This window comes from Artemia franciscana, chromosome 20, assembly GCF_032884065.1.
Source record: "Artemia franciscana chromosome 20, ASM3288406v1, whole genome shotgun sequence".
Lineage (NCBI taxonomy): Eukaryota > Metazoa > Arthropoda > Branchiopoda > Anostraca > Artemiidae > Artemia > Artemia franciscana.
In genome coordinates this window covers 24,885,201-24,903,328 of record NC_088882.1, presented here as the reverse complement: position 1 = coordinate 24,903,328, position 18,128 = coordinate 24,885,201, and the positions used below count along the sequence as shown (strand labels likewise).

The window sequence follows — 18,128 nt, the reverse complement described above, 5'->3', positions numbered from 1 at the left end:
ATTCACCATCTACATCTTCTTGTAGCAACATAAAAACAGAAAGTGAATTCAATCCAAATTGTGAAAGCAGCTCAACCTTGACCAAATTAGTAAACAAATGAGATGCACATTAAAATGAGATGCATAAAAAGATGCACATGGAGAGGTCTTCGGGGATAGGTCTCCTCTAGAAAACTTGAGATTTTACGATTACTCGAACTTTGTAAGATTGTACATTAGATGGGAGTTCAGCTATGAAAAAAGACCCATGCAGAATGTCTGCAGAGAACCGGTTGTAGTGGTTCTGGAGGACATAAATTCGTCATACAGAAAACTTTACGTTTTCAAATTATAAAATGGTGCCGTTTTTAAGGTATTATACCGTCAATGAATGCGATTGAATTTTTTTTTTTTTTTTTCATGGGGTTCTAACAAGCATTTCATACAAAATTAATTTTAATTGGTAAGAATTTTGTAAGCAATTTTCATATATTTGTTCTAAACAGTAAAAAAGAAATCCTAATTGTTTTCGTGGAGCAAAAAATCACATATAGGCATAGAAAATGAAAGTTATTCGTCATGCTGGAAGTTTTCTATCTGAGGGAATATCTGTTTGAGCTTTCGTATTTAGCACAATCTTATTCAGTCGCATTGCCTTTTGAATTTTTTTTTTGCCTTCCCTCTTCTCTTTTATTATTGGCATCAATCCAAATTAAGAAAGGGGAAAATATTGGTTTCACTTTTTTATATTTTCTTTTAATATTTTGGAAATAACCAAATAAAGTCATTTGAAATTGTACGAGAAAACCATAATGCACTGGAGGTTTAAGTAGATTTGTTTGTTGATTCTACCAGCGTTTTGAAAAAAAAATGTTGAGTTTGGAATTTTAACACATTGTTTTTTGAAATAAAAACCATCTTCAACTTTTATCCTTTTTACCCCCTGTCAGTTTTTCAGAATTTTAAAACATAAGTATGTTACATAAACTATGAAGCAATCATTTTGTTCATTTTGCGTTTCAACTTCGCTCTTTACTTCTGTCAAAAAAACATTTAAAAAAAAATTAATAACAACAAAGTGCCAAAAATTCCTAGAAAACCTTTCATGTTGCGAAATAGTCTATATCATTCTTACGATGCCATAAAAATCATTGTCGGAGTGAAGTCTAATTCTGTTCATATCAACTATGATATGAAAGGCCCCTCCTGAATTCACAAGTGTCATCAACGTCCCTTTCCCTTTTTATATCCTGGACTGAGAGGAAATCAAATCAATTCGAAATGCAATAAGTATGGAAAAGCTTCCTTGCTTCACAGATTCCTGAAACTTATTTGGCATGGAACCTCTTTGTCTCATTACTGTAGTGAAAATGAAAAATAAATAACATCTCAGTGATACAAATGAAGGGTCTTATTAAAACCTTTCTTAAATCACAATTTAAAAGCACTTTCAAATCAGATTTGCATTATTCTAATATGAGGGAGGGGTTGGGGTAGTATTCCCAACTTTGGGAGCCATTGTCTGGCTTTTGAAACTAGTTCTTATTTTTTCCTTTATTCATGTCTGATTGAACCATCAAAACAATTTAAATTAGGCAAAGACCTGCTTGATAAGAAAAACGCTACTTCGAGGGATCTCAAAGTAGTCCTTTTTCTGCTCTTCTTTACTTTCTGAACGGCAAGCAGAATAAGAAAAATCTATTAAAATAACTATTAATGAAACTATTTTAATAAAAGTTTATAGCGATATACTTTGGCAGAAGGCCTACCGTTTCGATAGAGAAAAACTGAAATTTATTAATGTTACATTGGTATTATTTGAATTTTTATATCAAAATAAATTCGTATAGTGGTGGAAAGAGGGCATCCTCCAAGATGAAATCATACTTAAGACAAAATTATACAATTTGATTCCTCAAATTGGATTTTTTTTTTTAATCAGATATTCCAACACCACAGCCAAAAACTTGACGGAAATCTGTTTTACTATTCATGTTTTCAGATTATTCACACTTTTTTAATTCATGTAATTTATATTTTTTTTATTCATATTATTTCATTATACTCGTATTCATACGAGTATAATATTCATATAATATATTCATATTATAATATATTCGTATTATTTATATTTTAATTGAATGTCTCTGTTTCGATTTTGTTTATTTTTTTTTCTGCAGGCCGTAGCATCAAACGGGTTGTCCTTCAAGTTCCAAACAGAGCTTATCTAAAAGCAAATTTTCCGTTTCAGTAAAATTGACATAGAATGTGAATGTAGCAAGTGGCGATACTACTGACTAATTATTCTAAAGCATGATACAAATTAGATAACCAAATGTTTTATTTTTAGATTTGATAATTTAAAAACCTTAGTGTACGAATATTCAACTACTTCGCCATTTTACTGAAGGTTTTCAATTGCACGTTCCAGATCTGAATATGAATTCACATTAGTACAATTGATATTTTACCACTTTTAGTGGAACAAAATTGACTGTATCACTAATTATTTCAGAAATAATTAGATCTCCGTCAATCCTATTTGGGAGGGGAGTTGCTTAAATCCTGAACCCCCCTTCCCCCCTTGGATATGGCATTCTTGATTATATGAAATAAAGAGAAAACAAGAAGAAATAACACGGTTAAAACGCGTAATAACTATTCCAGTAAAAATTAAACTGTCACACTAAACATTTTCTTGTATTTTCTTGTTTATTGCCAATTTTACTGAAAACACAGAAAATATAGGAATTTAACATTGAGATGCAAAAGCTTGAATGTCCAGCCCTGATAAAGTATAGGTGTTCCTTTGGCAATTATCATAAGTTCCGCATGCTGGTCATTTTTATCTACATCCATTCGGATATTATTTTTACACAAATAGTCTCACAAATAAATCCGAATTAGCACTATGTTTGTTATTAAGCATGGTCGAGTTTTCAGAAAATTAATTATCCTAGATGAAAAAACAATCATTTGCAAATCTAGAAAACTAAAATAATACTTCTACAATTTTGACTGGGAGAGGAACGGCTACTAGTTCGAAATAAATACAAAAATCGATATATTATGCGGGAAATATTGAAAATTTTTAAGTGTAATCGTAAAAATCTCAAAATTTCGATAGACGGTGGGAGGAGGTCAAGACAGATGGCCCTTGTGTACGTCCCTATTAGGAACCCCTGTCTTTCTATTTTCATTTTCTTATCTGTAGAAATCTATCCCTTTGCTCAAGTTGATTTTTTTTTTAAGAACCAGTTAGAAGCGGATTTTACGGAGTCCATGAAACAAACAATGAAATACAGTTTAAAACGATGATGGAATGCTGGTTTTTAGCATAGGGCATTCTTTGCTTCCTTTTGAACTTCTTTTGCAGCCCTGTAGCCAATTTAGTTCTTGGGAAAATACAAAAATTATTTTTGTATATTTTTGCCCATACAAGATATTTTTTGCCCATACAAAAATTATCTTGATTCTTAAAAATTGAACACATAAATATGATTGCAACTTATGAATTTGACTCTAGTCTTAAGGCTTTATAATTATTTCCTCTTTTAAAGAAATAATAAAGATGCCTATTTAAAGCTTGTAAGTTCAGTTTTGGAATTGGCACCCTGGATACGGATTAGCGCTCTTGTCAGCGTTCTTGCCAAATTGCTCAGGAGAGGAAATTGTTTGTAGAAAAGAGGGAAGATGTTCGGGAAGAAATTGTTCAATCTTTACTATCATGTTCTAGTCGTTTTTGTTAAATGGATCTTTCCAAAAATTCCCAGGGAGTCGTACCTTCATTTCTTATGCTCACCGTACGCAAACATTTCAATTTTAGACTGTAAGATAAAAATGATTTCAAGGGCTATGGAAGGTTGAACACTTTTACAGTTTACCATACACAAAAAGTCCATATTTGAATTGTTTATTGAAAAAGGAGCTCCATATAAATATAAATCAGGTACAAATTCAAGTTATAAATGTACACTCAACGTAGTTCAGTTGCAAGGAACAGCATGATGCGATAATATCGAACAAATAATCAGTTTAAACACCAACGCAAAAACACTGGTTACATTTTATACACTATCATAATAAAAACCCAATAATTTGGGTGAATTGGTACTCCAGAGTTTACTAAACTAAGTGGCTATCAACTACAACCTCTCATAGCAAACTCGCCACAAAATCTAAGAGTAAACACATTGAAGTCAAGTGTTTCAGGATACCGACAGTAATCTGTCCGTCAGAGGACAAATTACCGTTTAAATTCATTACCCATTCCATGCAAAAAAGAAAAAGAGTTAGACATAAATTTGCCGTATCTGGTTATTACCCTTGCCATTTGAGGGGATAACTTTTTTTTTGTCTTTGTAAGGAAAAAAGAAATCATATTCAGGAAAGCAGGGCTAATTTTGATTTGGAGATTTAAATATAGAGCAGCCATTTCTGAACTATAATTTTGATCCCTTTAGCTGATGGTTTAATGATTAATTAGGTTTAGCAGGTGGTTTCAATTGAGCCTACAGAGAAACAAATTTGCAAGTAAATATTTTGGCCCCTTACAAAATTAAAATAATCGTGCCTGTAAAATGTGATTACGTAAAATATTAAAATCTTCAGTCAATGTTGCCCAAGTCAATAAAAATCTGTAAAAGAATACTACTGGTTGGTTTTAAAACCAAAATCATCTGGAACTCTGAAAATGTGTTGACAAGCTTCAAAAAATGCATAGAAAAAGAAGAAAAATATAATGGAATGCATTATACAGACATTTTATGCATTTTACATTTGCTTTTGTACAAGACGATAGGCAAATGTCCTACAGATTAGGGATTCGGTGTGTCAACCAGGGGCAACAAGGTCATGTCCATGGCTAGTTTAATATTTTAGATATAAAACATTTACAGATATACCAAAATGATTTTTTTTTTCAATATTTAAAAACCTGAGGGTTTGTTTAAATTTCCTTTTGTTTCATGCACAATTCACTCAAATTTAATGGGCAATCAACATATATATTGCAACAAAAATAAACAAATGCTTAAAACAAATTATCGGACTGAATAATAAAATTTGAATATTAATACGTGAAAAACGAATGCCCGGTTAGGACTATAATGACCAAGCAGATTTAGCAGTTGGTTTAAAGGCCTATTGGAGAAACCATTTCAAAACAAGCCTATCTAGACTCTGGTTTTGAAACTGCCACTAAGCCCATTATTTTTCTAATCAAGCAATAATCTTTAAACATCTCCTAACAATTGAATTTGAATCAACATCTCCTATGAATTTGCATTGAACACCTCTAAGCAATGTCAAAAATGATGCATGACGACGACCACACTGCCTTCCTGCAAACGCTTAAGAGAATAGTTCAATGACGAAATCTCAAAGACAGAAAATGATACAAGTGAGTCTATTGCTTAAGTCAATTACAATGTCTAATAAACACCCCTGTAAAAACAAAAAAGTGGATTAAAGATAAAATTCATCTTATAAATAAAAACGAGAAGACTATAAACCAAACCAACTTTAACAATCTTAACGTCATTATCAGCTCAGTTAAGACTGAACTTGCCTTGCTGAATATTCGCCTAGGACTGTCCCATTAGTCCTAAACCCCAGCTCATCTTAAATAAAAGTGATGACTCTGGGGCTTTTTTTTTATCGCAAGTTTAATTTATCTTTAATTTGAGGACGGCTATTATACATATAGCCAATATATTTAGTTATTTCTTTTCCACAATTCATCGTTTATAAAATTGCATCATTACATTATCCTTTTTATAGTTTGAATAACAATTATTTGCAGTAATTGTGGTTTTGCAGTAAAGCACGTCTAAAAAGATTTGAGCATTGCTCAAGAAAAAAGGAAACGTGGCGGTGTGAATGACTATTATATAAATTTTTGCGGCCATTATAAATGCCTCAAAGTCACAAGAAAAGAACATGGCTACCAGAATATACAGGAAAGACCCTGAAACTCAACTAAACGCTATTGTTTAGGCATACATACAAATTGACATGTGAACCATAGACCAATAATAAATGGGCCAGAGATGTCTTTACCAGAAAATTAACTTTGACAAGCCAAACAGATTAGTAGTCTGCCAATAATAACACGTTTTTGACTTAGCTGGTATAATATCATAAATATGGGTGTAACAGAGCCTAAGGATTATTTAAGTTAAGATGGTACATTATTATTATTCATTTCGATAAAAGAATTAGATCCGGAGAGGTATTAAAATTTATTTAAAAAATAAATATGAAAATTCTTTGAGATTTACCACTCGATAATTTTACTGTTTCAGGATGAAAAATGTCAACTATTGCATTTAATATCTTGCTTATAAACTCCATTACCAATGAACTACGGTATTTTGGACCTATTCATTCCTATACTTGCAATTTTTAAAACGCTTTTGTCCTGGTCTATTCTAATATAAGTCTATGCATATGTGGTTTGCTGATAACAAGTGTAATAAAAATTGTCTCACTTCTAATTCAAATGATTTGTCGCAAAATTCAAAATAGAGCTTAATATGTTGATTTGCTTAACGCTAAGACATAAAGGACCTTGGAATGAATTGAGGGTAGTTTCTAGGAGTAAAGAGAATAGGGATGACAAGACTAGTTCCCAAAGAACCTTTTCCACAAATCTTATTAACCCAGTGTTTTTGAGATGAATCTTGCTTGATGTATGGTGGTTATTTATGAGACTGCGTTTTATAATGAGCTTTCTATATTCTTGTGAATATGTTCAGATAAACAACCTTTGATCACCTATGATATCTATGAACTATATTTCATTCCTTCATCTGTATTCTATATGAGATAGAAACTTCCCTTATCACAGCATAAACATTCCGGAGTATGGAAACTTCCTATCTTCTCCATTAAAGATTTTTGGGACAAATCAGTCTCACACATTTCTTCATGGCTCCATCTTTGCACGTGCGAAGTGAAAAAATGCCAAGTAGAAACTGAAGTTTTTATGGATTAGGTAAAGGGAAACTTCCCTTTGCGGGCACTGGGATATGTTCCAATTTTCCATACCGTATAATATTTATGCTGTAAATATCATGCACTTGGATCAACTGGTTATAGCTAGACGACAGAATTACAAATAAGCGCTAATATGGGTAAGAAACTCTCGAATGACGTTTTAGTTTGCTGCATCGTTCGGCACTTTTCTTCTAAGCATAGCCAACATCCAAGAGATCGGTCGCACAAGCTTTAATCGCTGAATGAAATAATTGGAATCAGGAGGATTTGGTCTTGCAAAATCTTTAGATGATATATCATTTGTCTATAAGAAACAAAAAGTCAGTTTGAAATTAGTTAATTCAAGACACAATTGTCCAAAATTTCATTATCGGCCAGTTCAGCTAAATCACCCCCCGCCTCAACTGTTTAAGATCCCCCGACAAATATAAAGACAATTCTGGATTGTTAGTAATAAATCTGAAGTCTGTTATATTACAGAACTTAACAACTGACAAATTAGCAACACATAATTCACTAATAGCTATTAAAAGTTACTAGCAATAAATAACAAGCAAGAACAGTTGGTTTCAACAACTTTCAAAAAGTATTCCAGTGCACCAAAAATTGGATAGCATATTCTACAGCTTAGATTTTTTTGCACACAAATTTTATTTGCACGTGGTGTAACTTGTATTTCTGCTGTATTTTCTTACTTTTTCACTTCTGAGTATTTTTGCAGAAAACTGGTAGAATCATTTGAACCAAGGTTAGTGTTAAAGTTGAATTTCCTTCTTGTGTCGAATAACATTAATAATGATATCACTAATATCAATTTTTTCATTGAACGCTTACAAAAATAAACTGCCATAGAAAAGGAAGGAAATATAATGGAATTTATTATATAGATAAGATTCTATGCATTTTTACGTTTGTTTTCGTACAAGACGATCATAACGCCTATTATGTTTTCTTATTTTTGTTATAATGAAATAGTACAAGTAAAATAGTTCTAAATATCCGCTCTTATTATGCTACCAGGTAATATCTAATTTATTGAAAATAAATATTAATTATCAAACCTATGAATCTGCAGCTGATCCCAACGTTAATGAATAGTCCTTTTGATCGAACATTTTAATAATTATACACTTTAAGTCTAATTAAAATTCACACATCAATTCTAAATACCACGTTTCAACTACATCACAGACGCAAATAGGCGAAAAATGAAAGAGTAAATCAAATTAGACTACCAAGGACATCAAAATGAAAACATTTTTTGCCCCCGGCTCCATCTTAGGTCTATTCATCCCTGACAACCATGATTGTGTACGATTTTTCGTTCAGGTATTCTACAATTGTTAATATTTCTTTGCCTAAATTCTCTCCTTTGTTGGCACACTTAGTCTTGAAAATAAATACGCAGGAAATTTTCTTGTTTACAAACAAGCCAACCAAACGATTGTAAGATCCGTTACCTGCGATAGCCAGTAGGGTGGTGAAACCGTTATGTTAAACCATTGGATAAATATAGTCTTGTGGTAATAAGCAGAAATTAAGTAATAAAAGCTATACTGTCAGAATCACAAGAAAATAAGGTATCTATTTATGTGACAATAGTCAACTAAAGGAATAAATAAAACAGAATAGGATAGCCTAACTGGTCTTTCTAAAAAGACATTTTTGCAGGTAAGTCATTTAACTAATAATTTGGAGTGCTTAATCTTCAGCAATTTTAATAATATGTATATTAATGCACAGCTTAGATTTAAGGCAGTGTTTATTTTCCGCCACAGTAATCAGGAAAGATACATGTTCTTTTGAACTCCATTATGATAATTTCTTTTACCCATTTTCAGTTAATTTTTCACACACGTTCCTTATTTTCAAACTTGGCACCCGCTAAGCGTTAACTTTATAAATACAGATGAGGGTTAAAATTGAGTTCAGTCCTCATTTTTTAAGACGTATATGGTTGAGTGAGTTGCCACTAAACAAATTTTAAGAATCGAATTCCATTTTTAGTGTCCTTGATGCTTTTTGAGCCACCAACATTGTACTGAGAGACAAACAATTTCATGTAGACCTGTCCCTGAACATTTAATAGTACCCCAGAATCAACCTACAAAAATCCCAAAGTTAAAAAACAAATCCTAAGATATTAAATAATAATAGATTTGCTAAATGCACTTTTTGAGAGGTAGTATTTAATATACATTCTTTTTTCCAAGACACACACCGTGTTTGGGTCATGCCTATGGAAGTATATCTTCTTTTCAAAAAATGATTTGATTTGACCCTCAGAACAGAAATTTAATGATATTTGGAAAAATCTAACAATCAAAGAGTTTACCTTTTATGTTGATTTCAAATATTTACAATTCAATAAGTTTAATGTTACTCATTCAAAAGAAACACTACGGATGTTTAAAACTTCTATCTACAAAAATATGGAATTTTGCAATTTTTCCCAGAAGAAAGATCACGGATATATGTTTGATTTTTTTTTCCCAGGGGTCATCGCTTCAAGCCGAAGGACAAAGGAAGATCAGAAAAGGGTTCATTTGAGCGGATATGAAAAGTTCTAGATCCTTTTAAAAGAGAGATTAGGCGGCGAAAAAGTGGCATTGTCGCCCATTTTGAGCCACAAAAACAACGGTTTTGCTCCATGGAGGACCAAGTTGCTATCGATTGAAAATTCTGAGCGAGTCAATTGATTTGTCAAAAGACTATGTATTGAGCTCCAAAGCTGTGGAGGAATTATTGCCGCATTGCTGAGAATTTGTTCCTGAAATACCAAGTAGTACAGATAAGATTCCACCCAAGTAAAGGAACTTCAAACGTGGGAATGTTCGGATGTACGCCTAATGGACAATACCCAATAATTTTTTGAGAACAGGGCTTGACGGAAACTTTCTTTACTTAAACCATTGCTAGTTCATTTGGAATAAAGAGATCTGTCAATTTTACCTTTGCTTGGTTATGACTTGAAGTTTGAGTCCTTGTTATTTCAAATTAATGAAAAAAATGCCCTTTAAAGGTACTTCAGGTGGGAAAAACTTCTCATGTAATAGTGCTCATGTAAATTGGCTCTTCTCATGTTGTTTGTTCTTTTCTTCATTATTTTTATTTGTCCTACTTTCTCTTTAGCTGCTCGATTTTGCATGTGGGGGAATTTTCCGCAGAGAGGAACTTTCTGCGAGAGGGAGAGACTTTCCTAGGAGAACTTTTCAGTGACTATTTCCTGGGGGAGAGTTTTTCGGGAGAGTCCTTGGGGAGGGCGCAATTTTTCGGGAAGGAGGAGGGGTCCATAAGGGGGAATACGCTTTGAACCTAGAGAAAATAGTTTGATTTACAGTCAACAATAATTGAGGAAGTGCATGCATCGGACATTCTGAAGTGTAAAATTTCAATATTAACAGTCCAGCCGTTTAACTTTTATGATTTTTCCATTTTAATGTTTAATTATTGCATTTCTTATGAGCTATCATAGGCCGTAAATATTACCTCCTCATCCATTTCTATGGTTCTGTCAGGTCTTTCTATCTTGTTTATGTCATCTTCGAGCAGTTTTTCATTAAGCAGCCAGACATGGGCACTATCACCAGTCTCTTCCATTTCCATTGTTTCACTACAAGTAGGAGGTACACCTAAACCAGAGGAAGCTAAAGTATTCAACGCAAGGCTAAAATCTGCTGACTGAGACAGCATCGACCGGAGCACTGATCCTGAAAACATCATAAGATTTAAAAAGTGTACTAGCAAAAAGGTTAAAAAGAAAGCGGAAACCATTGAAATAATTGACTTTACAAATAAGGTCAAATAAGAATATAAGATGAGAATTACCAACAGCTAAGAAAAAATTAACGATATACACCCTTTTTTAGTGTTTCATTTTTGCTGCAACCATTAGAACATGTTTGATTATCAGTTTAAATCTAAACGCTTCAGAAAGAAGGTATTTGATTCAAATGATTTTAGAAAGAGGCTTCCTTTCCGTCTGGGTTTGCTTTCAGAAAAAAAATATGGAAAGAAAAGCAAGATTTGGGATAAAAACAGAATTTTTAAAAAAAATAAAAATCTATATTTCCTAACAATTTAAATGTATTTTCCAGATGAATATTTAGTCAGTCACACTTTAACACATTTAGACAGCTTTGATTCGATCAGCGATAAAATCAAGTAAAATGCCTGATGAATAGGTGAATTCTAAAACAAACAGAAATTAAAATCGATAATCAAGCAAAATTTTAGACGAACAAAAATCACCACATACACGAGTAGTGATTACTCCAAACCTTCTAATAGCCAGAGTGTGGTTTGCACTTGACTGAAAATGATTTGTATTTGGAGCATTGTGTTTGAGAGATTCCATAAGTTAGATTGTGTCACCCCCTCTAATAACTTCTAATTGGCGTGAGTGTCCTTCGCGTTTTACTGAAAACGATATGCATTTTCACCGGGGTGTTGTATATTCGTCAAAATATCGACCACAACGAAAAAGAAAATCAATATATTAGTCCATATTACAGGAGAGAACTAATGATAGTAATAATCCTAATTCCTGGAAGTCTTTGCATTTTTTTTAATTTTTAGTGTTATGTTTGTACAAGAGGAACTGTTCGAAATATACTGTTTTTTTTTGCAAAGTACGCCTATAAATTATGCTCTGGTATTCAGAAGGTTTAAGGGGTGTGGTCTTCCTCTTATCTGTTATTTCTGTTCGTTTTAGATTTGACTTCATTCTGTACTTGATTTCTGCTCCTTTTAGGATTCTGTTCATCTATAGCATCATCTGCTACCTTTCTTTTTGATATTATTATCTTTATTATAATTTCTCTTTGTCTTCGGTTCCGCAAATTCATTCACAGCCATTTTTGTTCGTCTTAAATCTGAACTCGTCTTAAATTATATGACTGCTTCTGCTCGTCTGAAGTTTTAATATGACTCTTTAGTGTTCTTTGGAATTTTTTTTTTATTAAAAAAGTTGTTTTATTGTTTAAGGGTTGTGATTAGTGTAAAATTTTAGCAGTATGTCTGCTCTAAAATTAAAATATTGGATTGGAATTGAAAATTTGGGTAAAATTAAACCATTCAGTCAAAATGGTCGATCAGCGGCATTTTTGCGTAATTATCTTAATAATACATTTTCTATAGATATTCTTATTCATATGAATTGAAAGCCTGCGTAATTTTTGGTCTTCTACAGGGCTGAATCCTGCTGAAGCTTGCTGACCCCAACACCCCTGATATTCAACACCTTTGAAAATACAATGTCTTAATCCACGAATAGACGCTACCTATTCTTTTTTAAAGTTTTTGTCTCCATTAAGGTGCGTTTGGCCCTGTCAATATCCAAACTGTAAAATCGATCGGGAAATAATCTTTTCTACTTTCTCAAATCTAGTTTCAGAAAAAAGTTGTTGGGTTCCATTTAGGACAACACATTTTTTACATTAGGTTCTATTGGCCAAGGGATAAAGGTTTTAAGTTCCAAGCTGATCAAGGACATTAAGATTTTCGGCCCTTTTCTGGCCCCGAAAGACTCTCCCCCCCAAACAAAAAATACATGGTATCTTTAGTCCAGGAATCAATCTGTAAATGTTTCATGCCAATGGCAAAAGAATGATTCTGGCCCTTTTTTAGGCTTTATTTTTAAAGCGTGGGGGGACTGTATCCCAAACCAAACTTTTGTTGTATATTTGGGTCTACTTGGCCAAGAAAATTGTGGCTTTTAAATTTTAATCTGGTCAAATAAATTTTTGGGCCCTTTTTTTCTTAAGTATTGGAATCCTTTCAGCCCAAGAGGATAAGATTTTTTTTACATATCATGTTCCTATTTGCCCAGGGAACTTATGGCAGCAAGTTAAAAACCCATCAGAGGCAACAGGATTTTTAACCCAATACCGGGCCTAAATCAACGACTTAATAATAATGTTTATAATAATGTTTTTGATCAACTTCTGGGCCCCTTAGCCCTTTATACCCCTCCCCCCAAAGATATGTTACCCTTGTCCCGGAGATCAACCACTGAATGTTGTGAGTCAATCAAACAATCAGGATCAAGCATACCCATTTTTGTTTGGAGGGGGTTTAGTTATCCCCAGACCCTATTTATTCCAAATTCGATAATTTTAAACAAAATAGCCATCTCAAAATTTGATTCGGTAGCACAAGGGCTTCCAGTGACTGAGCAGAGAAAAAGGGTAAGGGAGAAGGGCTGGTTGCTCTCCAATCATGCTAGACCCTTAAAAAATGGCACCAGAGCTTTCAGTTGTCAATCGACTGAGTGTTTGCTGAGTTTCTATGACCATTTCCACTATAACAACTTTTCGGGGGGGAGGTAAATATGTGAGAGATACATTAATCTTCACTTTGACATCGTTAGACAACGTTTACTTGGGCAGCATAGCCTCTGATACATCTAAATCCTTAAAAAATTACTGTTTGAGTGATTGAGTACTCAATTCACTGTATGAATCAAATGACTGCTGCATTGTCCCTTAGCTCAACAGTTTTAATATTTGCTATAGTTGTTGACGCAGGCAAAAAATATACCGAAATGTCATTAGGCAAACGCCAGGTTATTTTTCAGAAATGTACAATTCTAAGCCACTCGAAATAGCAAAAGAAATATGAAAACCCAAATTGACCGAAGAAAAAATAAAAAAAATCATGTGAGTATTTTTCAGACACGTTGTAGAAATTTGAATATGAGGAAGGTATTCCAATTCTTGACAATTGCAAAAAAGCCCTTTATTTTCGGAACATACATCAGTAGAAAAAGTTAAAAATTAGTAAATTGTAATTGCATAGTTTCTCTTCTCAGACCGATAGAGCTTGATGAGAGAATACATTTGTAATACCTTTAACAGTATGTTAAACAGCAATAAGCGTCTTTGTATTATTAAAAGCAATGTTGGACTCTGTTTTGACAGAAGATATACTTCGAAAAAATTTGGAAAGAACATTCTCCCTCCTGGGATAGAATTAAAGAGTAAAAAACAAACACTTCGAATAACAGTTTTTATTCTCATCTTGAAATTTGTTTTTCAACATCTAAAAAAAACTCAGTAGCTTTCGACGTTGTTCGGATTATAAAATAACGTATTTCAGAAACGGGCATGGGCTTAATGGAAACAAAGGTAATCACAATCAAGCTGAATCAGAAAAAAATAACCCTCATTGAAATATTTCTTTTGTCAAAAGTATGCTCATTTTAAATGGAGTGGGTAAGATTACCAGAAAAATTACTAGCAAAAGTTACCCGATGTAATTTTGTACATTAGGTCTATATACCAAAATAAAGTCAAATTACCCAGTCACAGTGATAATTTTATATTGAAACTATAAAAAAAATGTTTCCAGAAAACTTAAAAGAGCTACTTTTATCATCTTTAAGGATTAAAAAAAAGACTAAAGACCTCTTTTTTTCCTTTCAAAACCTTTTCATACTCTTCTTTAACAGAGATTTTTTTTCAATAGCCTCCACTACATTAAAATTTAACGTCATTTGCGGTTTTCAAGAATTTTGAGCTTAATTGGACAACAATTTATGATTCTTCTTGAATACGACGGCAAAATTAAGAATTTGCAGAAATGTTTATTTCCAGCTATTTTTTCAAACAGAAAAAAGAAATAGAAAAACGAAAAAAATTAAATGCTTCTTAAAAGAGAGAGACACTGTCGCAAAGGCTAGATCAACAGGACACTGAATATGAGTTGCTATTCAGGCCAGAATCCCGATTTTTCATATTTCATCCGAATCCCGATTTTTTATTTGTACCCAAGGATCTCGAGTAGACTAAGTTCCAAGAATAACACTAGCACCAGGTGATTGTGCTTATATTTTCAGATATTGTCAATTGCTTCGGAATTGCATTGAATTACTTTGAAAGAGTTTGTTAAGCTGAATGACTTTTATTTACTTAGAGAATTTCTTCATTCGTTTTAGAATATTTTAATTGTTTTCATAAATTTTATATCTTTTCCTTCAATGGTTTTTACAAAGGCACTGATTTTAAGGATTGGTTATTATTTATACAAAGATAGTTCTTCGTTAAACGAGTCGTTGTTTTGCTTCTTTTATTTTTTTCGATAAAAGACGTTAATCTAAAGGACTATTTTTCACAGATAAGTGGAAAACTGAAAAGCAACTATGGATTTTTTTTCACGTTTGCATGAACATGGGAGGTTATTTGTTCTTCAAGATAAGGACAATATAACTTCGCCACTGGAAAGTCAACTTTCAAACTAATTTTGCAAGCACGAAAAGATTAAAAAAGTATTTCTCAAAAGCAGAAGCATGTCAATGCCTAAAAAGCAAACTAAACACTGTGTTGTAAAGGGTGGGTCAACTTTTACTAATATAGCCAACTAATATCGAGAAATTTGATTAAACTGCTATGGAACTTAACCTCTGTTAACTCCAGCGAGTTTTCATTAATAAAAACTAAAATATGGACAGATCTGAATTTCATAAAAAAAGATACGCAATAGTCTTTAATATGCGGTCATCATGATGTAGATACTGCTGAAAAATTGTCGACAAGACCTTTGTTCTAGTTGAAAAAGGAAATAAACACAACTATCACAAGAAAACATAGATGGTAAATAAAGAGCTCATAAATGCAAAAAAGTTGAAAATTACATTAACTTCGGTAGCTTTCAGACACGAAAAGATCTTTCTGACATTTAATATGCATTTTGTCAGTAATCCAATAATTATCCAGACGTAAATCAAACAAGATCTTCAACTCCAATCAGGGCCTTGTTCAGAATTTTGTTCTATGTGGTTATTTATTTCGAGCGGGGGGGGGGGAGTGGTTTTACGAAAAAACTTAATGCAACAGAAATTCGCTTATATGAATTTTTATTGTTTTTGCACGAGTCGGATTTTTTTTGGTGGAAGGCGGGGTTCAAACCAGTTAATTTCCCATGACTACAATTTTGTATCAATATGAACAGATTGAAGTGTATCATAAGTTCGTTTGTGTCATAAATTAACTACAATGACAGTTATAAACAATAAATCTAGAATGTAGTTGTGAGTTCGGCGCTAACAATTATTTATAGCGGTAATTGCGCACGTTAGCACAACAACAGAGCTGTGATTATGACTCCAAATTGACCTACAAAATTCATTAATGTCCGTGCTCTGAATCCACTAGAATCTATAAAGTAGGGGTATACGCCACAGTCAAGATTAGCAAAAGAGAACAGTTTTATAATTGTTAATTGAACAGAAAAAACTCAAGTTTTTTAACTGAAAGTATGGAGCGAAATTAAAACTTAAAGTAAGCAGAAATTACTCCGTATATGAAAGGGGCTTTTCCTCCTCAACGCCCCGCTCTTTACGCTAAAGTTTGACTCTTTCTCTTAACTACTTTTCAAAACAGTAAAAAACTTTAACGTAAAGAGCGGGGCGCTGAGGAGGAAAAGTCTCTTTCATATACGGAGTAATTTCTGTTCGTTTTATGTTTTAATTTCGTTCCTTACTCTCAGTTAAAAAAAAACTTGTTCTTTTATTCAATTTCTGAACGTTTTTGAATTAATGCATGTTTTGATTTTGGCTCTCCACACATAAATAATTAAAACGAAATTGGCATATTAATTTTTTTTGGCTAAATGGCTTTCTCATAGTTTTAATCGGAAGATTTTGAGAAAAAAGGAGCGGGAGAGGAGGCCTAGTTGCCCTTCAATTTTTTGATTACTTAAAAAGGCATCAAGAATTTTAATTTTTTACGAAGGTTTTCATTAGTAAAAAATATATACGTAATTTACGAATTAACGTACGTGACGAACTTCTATATTCGTATGTTTTTATTACGTATACGAGGGGGTTTGCCCCCTCATTAATACCTCGCTCTTTACACTAAAGCTTAAATTTTGTCCCAATTCCTTAAGAATGACCTCTGAATCACAAATGCCGTAGAATAAATAGTTGAAATTACTAAAATACTTTCGAATAAAGAGCAAGGTATTACGAGGAGGTGAGCCCCGCATATGCGTAATAATTTCTGTTCGTTTTAAGTTTTAATGCAGTTCCTTACTTTCAGCTGAAAAAACTTTTAATATTTATTCTTTCACAACTTTTTAAATAATGCTAGAAAATCCTGCACCCCCATCATTGAAATTTCCTTTCCCGATTAAAAATTCCTCCACGGAAAGATCCTTCCACGTAATCTCCCCCTTTACTTCGTCCCCCCCCATACCAAAAAAAACTGAAAAGGTATGTACACTTCCCAATGACCATTACTATATGTAAACATTGGTCAAAGTTCAGAACCTGCAGCCCCTCCAACGGAGACTGTGGGAAAGTAAGTCGTCTCCAAAGACATAGTTATTAGCTTTTCCGATTATGGTAAATAAAATGGCTATCTCAGAATCTTGATACGGTGATTTTGGGTAAAAATGAGCGTGGAAGGGGGCAAAGGTGCCCTCCAATTTTTGGTCACTTGAAAAGGGGCACTAGAACTTTTAATTCCCGTTAGAATGAGCCCTCTTGCAACATTCTAGAAGCACTGGGTCGATACGATCACCCCTGGAAAAAAAACAACAAACAAACAAATAAACACGCACCCGTGATCGGTCTTCTGGCAAAAAATACTAATATCCACATTTTATAGATAGGGAGCTTGAATCTTCTAAAGAGTAGTTCTCTGATATGCTGAATGCGATGGTATGATTTTCGTTAAGATTCTATTACTTTTAGGGGGTGTTTCCCCATATTTTATAAAATAAGGCAAATTTTCTCAGGCTCGTAACTTTTGATGGGTAAGACTAAACTTGATGAAACTTGTATATTGAAAATCAGCATTAAAATGCAGTTCTTTTGATGTAACTATTGGTATCAAAATTTCATTTTTCATTTTAGAGTTTCGGTTACTATTGAGCCGGGTCGCTCCTTACTAAGGTTTGTTACCACGAACTGTTTGATTTAGACCTAACTTGTAGTAGCTCAATTCTATCTTAGCAACCACTGTTCTTTCATTACAATGAAAGAACACAATGCATTAAAGAATGCATTGTGCACATGCATTGTGCATTGTGCACAATGCACAATGCATTGAATTACAATGCATTAAAGAAATTTCTGAGAAACAGTTGAAAGCATTGTTAATAAGATATAGATTAAGCCTGTCAAAGTTAAAATGATTTTAAGCAAT

The 18,128-nt window shown here is 33.0% G+C and overlaps 1 protein-coding gene across 1 annotated transcript in view; it reads right to left on the bottom strand.

Moving 5' to 3' along the window:
- Positions 1–3,876: 3,876 nt before the first annotated feature.
- The window catches only part of LOC136040030 (guanylate cyclase 32E-like), a 265,444-nt gene continuing 251,192 nt past the window's right edge, over positions 3,877–18,128 (bottom strand). The window contains exons 21-22 of the mRNA XM_065724096.1: positions 10,468–10,688; positions 3,877–7,282 (exon numbers count right to left, since the gene is read on the bottom strand). Of these exons, the coding sequence (XP_065580168.1) occupies positions 7,139–7,282; positions 10,468–10,688 (365 nt within the window). The 3' untranslated portion in view covers positions 3,877–7,138. The remainder of the gene's footprint in view (positions 7,283–10,467; positions 10,689–18,128) is intronic.